Genomic DNA, 10,541 nt, shown 5'->3' with positions numbered 1-10,541 from the left:
AAGGCGTGGGGGCCGCTCAGCACGTGCTTCTTCAATGCGTCCTAAACGGGACCATCCTGCCGAGCGATCATCACCCACCTGGATAGTCAGGTAACAGTGCCACCCAGAGTTCTCTCTAGTGAGGCTCCCGCCTCGGGTGCCCTTCACTTGTAACTTTATAAACTTCCGAAATGCGCGGTGGGAAGCACCTTGGGCTGGAAATCCGAGTCCCGGGACCCTTCTCTGTGACTGCATCCTCCGCAAGGTGGGGGCGGAGGCGGGGCATCGGTTTACTAATTTATGAAAAGGCGCAATGGCTGTGTCCCTCGCACCAGCGGCGACTGAGAACACTCACGCGGGCGGCCGCCCTGCGCCCCGAGGGCTCACAGCCCCGCCCCCGCCCCCCGCGAGCGGTGGGAAGCGAGCCGGCCTCCGTTACCAGCAGTTAACATGGCGCCTGAGGCGTCAGCGAGAGGCGCATGCGCCTTGCAGGGAGCGGCCGGGCGGCCCCGCCTTTGCCGCGTCCCTCCCGACTTCCGGCGGAAGTGGCCTCAACAAGGGAAACTTTATTGTTCCCGTTGGGGGGCGAGGATGTCGGTGAACTACGCGGCGGGGCTATCGCCGTACGCGGATAAGGGCAAGTGCGGCCTCCCGGAGGTGAGCGTGGCCGGGGGTCCTCGCAGGGCGCCCCTTCCGTGGCCGCGGGCCGGAGGGGGGGGGGGCGGGCGGCAGCGGGGCATGGGGACTCTCAGGAGGCACCGAAGCTAGACAATGGGAGGGACTTCCCCCTGAGGATGGGTGGGAAGTGACGCCTCCCAGCGCGCCCGGGGGCGCGAAGATGCCCAGCCCGGGTCGGCGGGGCTGGTCCGAAGGGGGGGGCCCGCGTGGCCAAGTCCTGAAGTTCTGATGGGGGTGCCCGGGATGTAGTTCTCGGCGGAAGGCGCTGCAGGGGCCAAGGCGGGGGCGGGGGCGGGATAGATGCGCTCGGGGACAGAGTAAGCTAGAGGCAGGCGAGGACAGCCCCCCATGCCAGCCCTCCCCCCCCCCCGCCCCCGGTGCCAGCCTGGGGAGTTGGCTGTGTCCTGTGGGCGATGGAAGCAGGTTGTGAGCTGGGCAGGAACCTCGGATGGATGGATGTTCCCTTCAGCTACTCCGAGAGAAGTCCCCCCCGCATCCTGAGACCTCGGGCTTGTCACCTCCATTCTGGAGAGGAGTCTCCCCTTCTGTGAACTTGGGGGGTTGCGGGGGGATTGCCCTCATCCCATAAAAGCTGCTCGGTTCGTTCTGAGTCAGACACACTGCAAGGAGCTCTCAGATGGTGCGAATCCCCGTGGAAGGCCGGTTCCTCGCCTGCCTGTGTTGGCTTCATTCCTCAACTGTTTATTGAGCACCTACTGTGCACCAGGCACTTTCTAGGTCCTGGGGCCACAGCAGGGAACAAGACTGACAAAACCCCCTCATTCCAGGGGGGAAAGAGAGAAGCAGCAAGTAAATATAGGAAGTGAGCTAAGGAGAGGGCCTGGGAGGAAAGGAAGCTGGCGGGGATGAGCGCTGGGGCTGCATGGAGCCAGGTGGCCGGGAGGATCCCTGAGGTGGCTTTTTCAGTGTTTTCTGTTATGGCGAAGTGCACCTTTCATAACACTTATCATCTTACCGTGCACTTACAGTCAATGGCATAAGTATATCCATGTTGCACAGCCATCCCCACCACACACCTCCAGACCTTTCTCATCTTCCCAAAGTGAAACTCTGACCTCATTAAACCTGTAACTCCCGATCCCCCTCCCCGAGCCCCTGGCACCCATCATCTACTTCCTGTTTCTATGGATTTGATTCCGTTAGGAACTTCATAAAGTGCAATCACACAGTATTTGTCCTTTTTTTTTTTTTATTTTAATCCTCACCCGAGGATATTTTTCCATTGATTTTTAGAGAGAGTGGAAGAGAGAGGGAAGGACAGAAACATCGATGTGAGAGAAACACATCAATTGGTTGCCTCCTGCACGTGCCCTGACCAGGGCCTGGGCCAGGGAGGAGCCTGCAACCGAGGTACATGCCCTTGACTGGATTCAAACCCGGGACCCTTTGATTCGAAGGCCGACGCTCTATCCACTGAACCAGACTGGCTAAGGCTGTCCTTTGTGTTTGTTAACCTCACCCGAAGATTTTTCTTCCCACTGATTTTTAGAGAGAGTGGAAGGGATGGGGAGAGACAGAGAGAAACATCAATGTGAGAGAGACACATAGATTGTTTGCCTCCTGCAGGTGCCCTGACTGGGGCTGGGGATCGAGCCTGCAACCGAGGTACGAGCCTTTAATCGGAATCCAAGCTGAGACCCTTCAGTCTGTGGCCGGCGCTCTAACCACTGAGCACAGCTGGGGCATTATTTGTCCTTTTGTGTCTGGCTTCTTTTACTCAAAACAGTGTCCTCAAGGTTCATTCACCTTGTAGCGTGTGTCAGAATTATGTTTATCCATTCATTCATCAATGGATACTTGGGTTGCTTCTATGTTTTAGCTGTTGTAAGTAATGCTACTGTGAACCTAGGTGTATAAATAAGGTGTCTTCTGAACCAAGACCTAAAGGAGATGAGGGAGGCTAGGAAAAGAGTATTTTGGGCCACAGGGAGGACTGGGGCTTTGGCCCGAGGAAGGTGGGAGCCCTGGGGGGCTGTGGGCAGAGCAGGGACATGATGACAAGCTGCCTTTTCAGATTCACTCCCGTCGAAGCAGGGGCAGCTCGGTCTGTGGCTAGTGGCCTTGCAACTGTGGGACAGGTTCTGATCACATCACTGCCCTTTGCTCTCTCGCACAACAGATCTTCGACCCCCCTGAGGAGTTGGAGCGGAAGGTGTGGGAGCTGGCACAGCTGGTTTGGCAGTCCTCCCATGTGGTGTTCCACACGGGCGCTGGCATCAGCACCGCCTCGGGCATCCCTGACTTCAGGTCTGTAGGTGTGGAGGGGCAGTCTAGGCAGGACCTGCTAGCTACTGAGGGCTTCCCTGTGAGGCACAGATACCCCAGCATCAGAATCCATCCTGCTGCCTTCCCCTCGCTGAGTCATGACCCTCCACCCCCTGCGTATTTGGGATGGGAAAGACCCCTCCCTTCAGACTTGTCCCTTTAAATCACACCCAGCATTTCACTCAGCCCAAAACTTGGTCACCTGTCCATTCCTAGCTACAGGGGATGCGGGGCTCACTGTGCATAGCTAAAGATCAGGGTACTGTTACCCAGAAAACAGGGAGGCTCATGTCAGAGTCAGTTAGCTCCACACTCGCAAATATTTTTCTATCAGGCCTGGTACCGGGCAAGGGGCTTACCCATAACTGAGGGTGTGAAATCTGATAAACCACCCACACTCCAGGCAGCCTGTGTGACAAGAATTTTGTAGCTGAAAAGCAAGGTTCTCAACCTGGTGGCCCCCAGATTGCTCCGTAGTTGCTGAGTTCGCAACCCTGCCCCAAAGGGCAGGCCTATTGCATTTATACTGTTTTTCAGGTTCCTGAGCCCCCGGTAGCAGAAGAGCAGATTCCTTGGAGGAATGTTAGAATTCTAAGGCATGATTCCCCCCCCCCCACCCCCGCCTCCTCCATAACCTGCCATGGCTCCCCATCGCGCCACTGGAGAGTTCCAAGCCCTTCCCGACCCAGCCCTAGGCTATCTCCTCAACCTCCCGCTCCCGTTGTAGCCCCCAGACCACTTGCATTTCCCCAAACGCACAGGCTGTTGCCAGCACCCCAGGCCTTTGCTTGCCCTTCTGCCTGAACTGCCCTGCCTTCCCTCTTACAGTGTAAGGGACAGCTCAGCCTCCTCCAGGAAGCCTTTCCACAGTCCTCACACAGCCCTCACTGCCTCCACCGGCCAGCCCAGCCCTCAGGGCTGAAGGGTCTGTGCCCACAGTGTCTCCCCTGACAAGATCAAGGACTCCTCGGGCAGGGCCTGGTTCCGCTAGGTCCCCAGCATCACCCAGCACAGGGCCAGGCTCTGCAGCGACAGTAACTTGGTGAATTGAATAATTAATTTTGCCCTTGGTGTACACTGTTCTCTCTTCTTCCTCCTCTTCCTCCCTCTCAGTCTCTCTTTCCCCCCTTTCCCCCTTTGTCTCATTCTCTCTCTCTGTCTTTCTCTGTCTATCTTCAATTCTCTGTCTCTCTTTTTTAAAAAACCCTCACTGGAGGATATGTTTTTATTGATTCTTAGAGAAAGAGAGAAAAACATTGATCAGTTGCCTCCCGTATGCTCCCTGAATGGGGATTGAACCCACAACCTAGGTATGTGCCCTGACCAGGAATCAAACCTACAACCATTTAGTGTACGGGAAGATGCTCCAACCAACTAGGCCGCCCAGCCAGGGCTGTCTGTCTCTCTTCTTAAAAAAAATTTCAGAGAGAGGAAGGAGGAGAGAGAAAGAGGTTGCAACGTCAGTGATGAGAGAGAATCATTGATTGGCTGCCTCCTGTACATCCCTTACTGGGGATCAAGCCCGCAACCCAGGCATGTGCCCTGACTATCAAACTGTCACCTCCTAGTTCATGGGTTGACGCTCAACCACTGAGCCACACTGGCCAGGCTGTCTGTCTCTTTTTATGTCCCCCCCTTTCTCTGATCCCTAAACTCTTTGTCTGCATCTCTCCCTACATGCCACCTTCAGAGGCCCCCATGGCGTCTGGACGATGGAGGAGCGGGGCCTGGCTCCCAAGTTCGACACCACCTTCGAGAGCGCGCGGCCCACACAGACGCACATGGCGCTAGTGCAGCTGGAGCGCGTGGGCCTTCTCCGCTTCCTGGTCAGCCAGAACGTGGATGGGCTGCACGTGCGCTCTGGCTTTCCTAGGTAACACCCGCTCCCCCTCTCTGGACTTCCGTTTCCTTATTTGCAGAATAGAGGTTGGTGGCAGCCCCTCCCTCGGGAGGCCACAGGGGACAGCACTTGACACCGAATAGGACTTCTCCAACCAGAGCTGTCGTTGTCAGTGCTTCCTGGGCACATCTCAAGAATTCGGTCCCCTTTTTTCAGGTCCGAGGGTGTCTGCAATCTCCCTTGAGGCGGGGAGGAGGGTGGTCAGGGTCTAGGATTTGCAGTTGCATTTTAATATTCGTCTTTATAACTTTTACTCTGAATGTGAACATTGGTTTTGGGCAGAAAGGTTGATTCCTTAATGCCAAGTGTGTCGCCCTCCCTACCCACTTTCCCTGATCTTGCCCTTGGGGACAACGAGAGCCCCAGTTAGTTCATACAAGTAGCCAGGCCCTCCAGGCAAGGGGGGAGGGAAAGGCCTTGTCTCTGCTTGCAAAGGAGACTGAGGCAGCCGTCCTCTGCGCTTCGGAAATGGGCCGAGTCCTAACTCCAGGCCTCAGGCACAAATAAAATTTCTCCAGGAGTCAGGCAGCTCTTCTGACCTAGAAATGTCTCCAAGTTCTGGGCCTTCATCCATTTCAACATGTAAATACCTGAGAAAGGAAGACCCCAGCCTTCCTGGCTGGGTGACCCTGGGGCCCTATTCGAGCTGTTACTGCTGGGCACCTTATTATCCCTCCAAGCAGAGTAATTCACTAGGTAGGTGGCTGCAGACCTAGCCCTTATGGCCCGGGTAGACGTTTCTAGAAATAAAAGCAAACGTATAGCAAATACATTCCTGTGGCACAGGTGTTCAGGGCCTCTACAAAAACACGGAAGTCCAGGTCCCTACACCCGGGCAGCGTTGAGCTGGGGTGTGTAGGTGGATGTGACAAAGCTACCCAGAGATAGAGGGAGCCGCTGGTGGGGGGGGGGGGGGGGGGTGGCGGCGGGGACAGGAGTGTATCTGGGGATTTCAGTGCCTTCAATTTCCTGACTGATGGGTTTTCGGTCAGCTCCCTTGCCTCCACCCAGGCCACTCCCAGCACCCACTGCTCACTGCTCAGTGACACCAGTCTCTGTGCGCAAACTGGGGAGACACCAATCCCCCAGCACCACCTGGGTACAGGTAGGAGCAAAATGGGCCACACTCAACAACTATTTATTGAGCACCTACTGCATGCCATATCAGTTCTAGAGGCAGGACATAGCATACCAGACAGACAGAAAGCCCTGCCCTCCTGGCTTATGCTATAGTGGGAAGGAAACAGACAGCAAACAAGATAAATAAGCATATTAAATTCTATGTCCGACAGTGATCATTGCCACAGAAGAAAAAGAGAGGGTTGTTTAGGGAGGACTGTGTGGGGAGTTGCAACTTTTAACAGGGAGGTCAGGGTGGCTATGACATTTGAGTAGGGACATGAAGGAGGTGACAGAGGGAGCCATAAGAAAGAGCCTTCCAGGCCTAATAATTGTTCCCTCAAACATCCTAAGAGTTGGACACTGTCATCCTATTTCACAGATGGGGATTCGGCACAGAGAGGTTAGGTGACCTGCCCAACGTCACACAGCAGGGAGGCAACAATGCTAGGAGTTGATTTCATATTCCTCTGTGTCAAAGCACATGCTCCAGAACCACCTATCACCTCAATTTCTTCCTTTGCAAACTTGGGAATTCCCATCCTTCAGACCTGGTGACATTGGGAGGTTCCACCATGCTTATGGGTGGATTTTGTTAATAGAATGGGCTGCCCAGGTATGGAGGTGGGGTCAGCTGTGGGGTTAATGATTCCTTGGGCTCCGAGAGGTTGGGCCAGCTGCCCGGGGTTGCACACCTGGAGAAACCAGAAGGAGGGAGTCCATGGATCCTGTGGATGAGGGTTTAGGTAAAGCTTCCTGGAGGAGGAGGACTGGGCACCAGACCTGAAGCCTCAGGATTCAGGGAGCTCACAGCACCACCAAACGTCTTCTCCTCCCACAGGGACAAGCTGGCAGAGCTTCATGGGAACATGTTTGTAGAAGAATGTGTCAAGTGTAAGACGTGAGTGTCACAGGGGCGTGGGGGCAGGCAGGTATGGTGACCCAGGCCCGTTTTTTGTTCCTTCCAGGTTGGGCTCTGCAAAAGGGCCTTATGAGTTGAATCTGAGACCAAGAGACCCAGGGTGGGGGGACAGGACTGGGGTGTGATCCTGGGGGTGTGGGGCAGCAGGGCACATCTTCCTCCTGGGGAGGTGTATTCATATCCTGTGGCTACCACATGTAATCACAAACCAAGTGGTTTAACACAACAGAAATGTGTGTCCTCGCAGTTCCGGAAGCTAGAAATCCAAAATCCAGGTGTTAGCAGGGCCATGCTCCCTCTGAAACCCGCAGGGGGATCCTTCCACTGCTCTGGCTTCTGGTGGTTTCTGACCTTCTGGGCGTTCCTTAGCTGTAGATGCATCACTCCAGCCTCTGCCTCTGTTGTCACATGCCCGTCGTCTCTGTGTCCCCTTTCTTACAAGGATACTAGTGTGGGACCAGGACCACACTACTCCACTGTGACCTCATCTTAACTCATGACCTCTACAGCCACCCTCTTTCCAAATATGGTCTCATTCTAAAGTACCGGGATCAGGACTCCTGCATATCATATGGGGCACACAATTCAACCCATAACAGGGTTGTGGGTTGACGGGCGTGACCCCAGGTCCGAGAAGGCTGAGCCAGAGCCCTTCCTGGAATAGGTGGGCTCTGGGCGTGTCTTGCTCCGTGGGGGAGCTTCACAGATATGGATAACTGTGGGTGTCAGTGGCAGGAGCGTGACCCTGCCCACCTCCTGTAGGTGGGCTCGTGGGGACTGGGGCACAAGTGAGACCCCCCTTCCCACACTTACACTTGTTATAAAAAATTTTTTCCTCCATATTTGAAAAATATTCACACCAATGGGAAACTCACAAGAATGTATGATGAATTCATACTTAACCTAGACCAGAAGTTAAACATTCCTTAAAAGACCAGATGGTAAATATTTTTAGCTTTGTGGGTCAGACTGTTTTTCTCATGACCATTGGCTCCGCTGTTGTAGTGCAAAAGCCACCATAAATGACACATAAAGGAATCGGCATGGCCATGTGCCAATAAAACTTTATTTAGAAAAACGTAACAGGAGGGCCAGATTTGATCCCTGGGGCCATAGTTTGCTGACCCCTGAATAGATTCCCCAATATTACTGTTTTGCCACAATTTGTCTTCCCTTCTCTCTCTGTTACCAGGGTTTGCTGTGCTGTTCAAGAATAAGTGGCAGGCTTCCTTATCCTTTGCCCCAAAACCCTTAAGACATTTATCTCCCTCAAGCTTCAGTATTCTCTTCCCCAGCCACAGTGAAGTTGTTAAAGTTGGGAAATGTAAAAACCACGTAACACGATGATTCCGTCTCCAATTAATATTCCCCGTGCTCCCATTGTTGCTATTTTTCTCCTCGTCCAAGATCCAAGCCGGGTCACACTTTGCCTGTCACTGTCACTTCTCTTTAGTCTCCTTTGTCTAGAAAGTTCCTGGCCTTGGTCTGTTTCCCATGCTGTTGATGTTGCAAAGCAGCTGTTCATGGAAGGCTCCCTCCCCCCATTCTGGGCGTGTTGGGTGTTTCCCTGTGCTTAGACTCTAGTCATGTAGCCCCTACTTCCCTGGGAGAACAAGGACCACTGGGTGGGGCCCTAAGGTGGGGAGGTGGTGGGCTTGACCAGGCCCCACCATCCCTCTTTCCTTCTCTAATGTAGGCAATATGTCCGGGACACTGTGGTGGGCACCATGGGCCTCAAAGCCACTGGCCGGCTCTGCACCATGGCCAAGGCAAGAGGCCTGCGGGCCTGCAGGTGAGTGACCCCTGTCCACGCCTTGGGCTCCCGGGGAGGCGGCAGGTCTCCATACTGACTCCCCCCAACCCTCACCATCGCAGGGGGGAGCTGAGAGACACCATCCTGGACTGGGAGGACGCCCTCCCCGAACGGGACCTCACTCTTGCTGATGAAGCCAGCAGGTCAGACCCCAGATGAGCCCAGGGCGGGGCAGGCAGGGAGAGGGGCAAAACACAACCAGCTTCCGCACAGGGCAAGCTCCAGCTCAGAGGTGGAGTCAGGAGAGGCTTCCTGGAGGAGGCGGCTTGAACCCTATTTGGGCATTGATTTCCCCTAATAATGGCAGCTGCTAGGTACTAGCCCTCTTATATACCTGACCCTGGGCCAGGGGCTTCACAGACAGGGTACTCACCACAGCCCAGGGGGTTCTACACCGGGCCCATTTCACAGGCAGGGAAACTGAGATTTTAGCAAGGTGACTCCTCTGTCCAGTGCTACCCAGCCAGGATTCAACCCAGGAGTCCAGGTGTGGAGCTCCGGCCCACATCAGCAACTTCCCTCTGCCAACAGTGGGAGGGAAGCGACAGGGGCAGGATTCAGGGAAGCTGGGCCTCCCGGGGTGCACCTGGGCATGTTGCGGTAGAGTTTGAGACCCCCACTCCCAAGGGTGAGGCAGGAGGAGGGCTGCAGAAACTGTGTAGAGAGGTCAGCCTAACCCCGCCTCCCGGCCCCAGGATCGCGGACCTGTCTGTCACACTAGGCACCTCCCTCCAAATCCGGCCCAGCGGGAACCTGCCGCTGGCCACCAAGCGCCGCGGAGGCAGGCTGGTCATCGTCAACCTCCAGCCCACCAAGCACGTATGTGTTGAGCCCGCCCCTGACCTTTCCCCCAGCCCAGGACCCGATGGCCCTCTGCCTCCGCTCACATGTCCTTGCCCCAGCAGGACCGCCAGGCTGACCTCCGCATCCACGGCTACGTAGACGAGGTCATGACCCGGCTCATGAAACACCTGGGCCTGGAGATCCCCGCCTGGGACGGGCCCCGCGTGGTGGAGAGGGCGCTGACGCCCCTGCCCCGCCCGCCCGCCCCCAAGCTGGAGCCCAAGGAGGAGGCCCCCACCCAGTTCGATGGTCCAGCGCCGGCCGGCCCCAAGCGAGAGCCCACAACCGAACCCCCCGCTCAGCACAATGGTTCCGGGCCCGTCAGCCCCAAGAGGGAGCAGCTGGACAGTCCTGCCCCCCGCAGGACCCCTAAAAGGGTGAAGACCGAGCTGCTTCCCAGCTGACCAGGGGGCCCGGGCGGGCGGGCTTTTTATAGAAACCGTGTTTGTCTTTTTCTTACCGGCTCACTTTGTGACTTGCCTCTGTCCTGGGGCAGGAGATCTCAGGGCAGTGAGGGCTGTGCTGCAGGCCCAGGGCAAACTCGCCCTCCACGGGGCTTCCTTTAGCTCCTGGGGCCTGTGGTCGGGGCCTGGGGAGGAGCCACCCTGCCCTGGACCCTGACCTTCGAGCTGACACCACAGTACCTTCTCTGCTCCAGCCCACGACTCAGGACTCAGGACGTTTTCTGGGGGAGATGTGGCCACGCCCTCCCTCAGTTTCCAGCCTAAACAGAAATTAACTCCCTCTGCTCCCTGGGCGCTCACACCCCCAACCCCTGCCTCCCCCAAATGGCCTTCACAGTCCCTCCAGAGGGGGAGGGGCCGACCCTCCATTTCAGAGCCAAACTTCCTGGTGGGACAGGCAGTAGAGTGTGGCACTGCCTTGGACTGAAGGGAGAAGGGCCCCCCCGGCTCCCTCCAGGCTTCCAGAAAAGTCTTCAGTGCAATAAAAGCATTATTTCTTGCATCTGGGTCTGTGTGTAGCACCCACAGCCTGCACCA

General features: G+C 56.0%; 1 protein-coding gene across 1 annotated transcript; it reads left to right on the top strand.

Annotated features, from left to right (window-relative positions):
- The first annotated feature begins 529 nt into the window (after positions 1-529).
- Positions 530-10,506, top strand: SIRT6 (sirtuin 6). The gene is made up of 8 exons (XM_036314584.1): positions 530-636; positions 2,798-2,925; positions 4,634-4,816; positions 6,804-6,863; positions 8,581-8,676; positions 8,760-8,840; positions 9,393-9,516; positions 9,603-10,506. Exons 1-8 carry the CDS (start codon positions 571-573, stop codon positions 9,942-9,944), a joined length of 1,080 nt encoding a protein of 359 aa, XP_036170477.1. The 5' UTR covers positions 530-570; the 3' UTR covers positions 9,945-10,506.
- The last annotated feature ends 35 nt before the right edge of the window (positions 10,507-10,541 follow it).

Source organism: Myotis myotis, unplaced genomic scaffold (genome assembly GCF_014108235.1).
Source record: "Myotis myotis isolate mMyoMyo1 unplaced genomic scaffold, mMyoMyo1.p scaffold_m19_p_6, whole genome shotgun sequence".
NCBI classification, from domain to species: domain Eukaryota; kingdom Metazoa; phylum Chordata; class Mammalia; order Chiroptera; family Vespertilionidae; genus Myotis; species Myotis myotis.
The sequence above is the reverse complement of the archived record's forward strand: the minus strand, read 5'-3'. Positions and strand labels throughout refer to the sequence as shown.

Coding starts and splice junctions, on each gene's coding strand:
- SIRT6 (XM_036314584.1), top strand. CDS start 571: ATGTCGGTGAACTACGCGGCGGGGCTATCGCCGTACGCGGATAAGGGC. Junction 2,926..4,633: donor TCGGGCATCCCTGACTTCAG/GTCTGTAGGTGT, acceptor TGCCACCTTCAG/AGGCCCCCATGGCGTCTGGA. Junction 8,677..8,759: donor AGAGGCCTGCGGGCCTGCAG/GTGAGTGACCCC, acceptor TCACCATCGCAG/GGGGGAGCTGAGAGACACCA.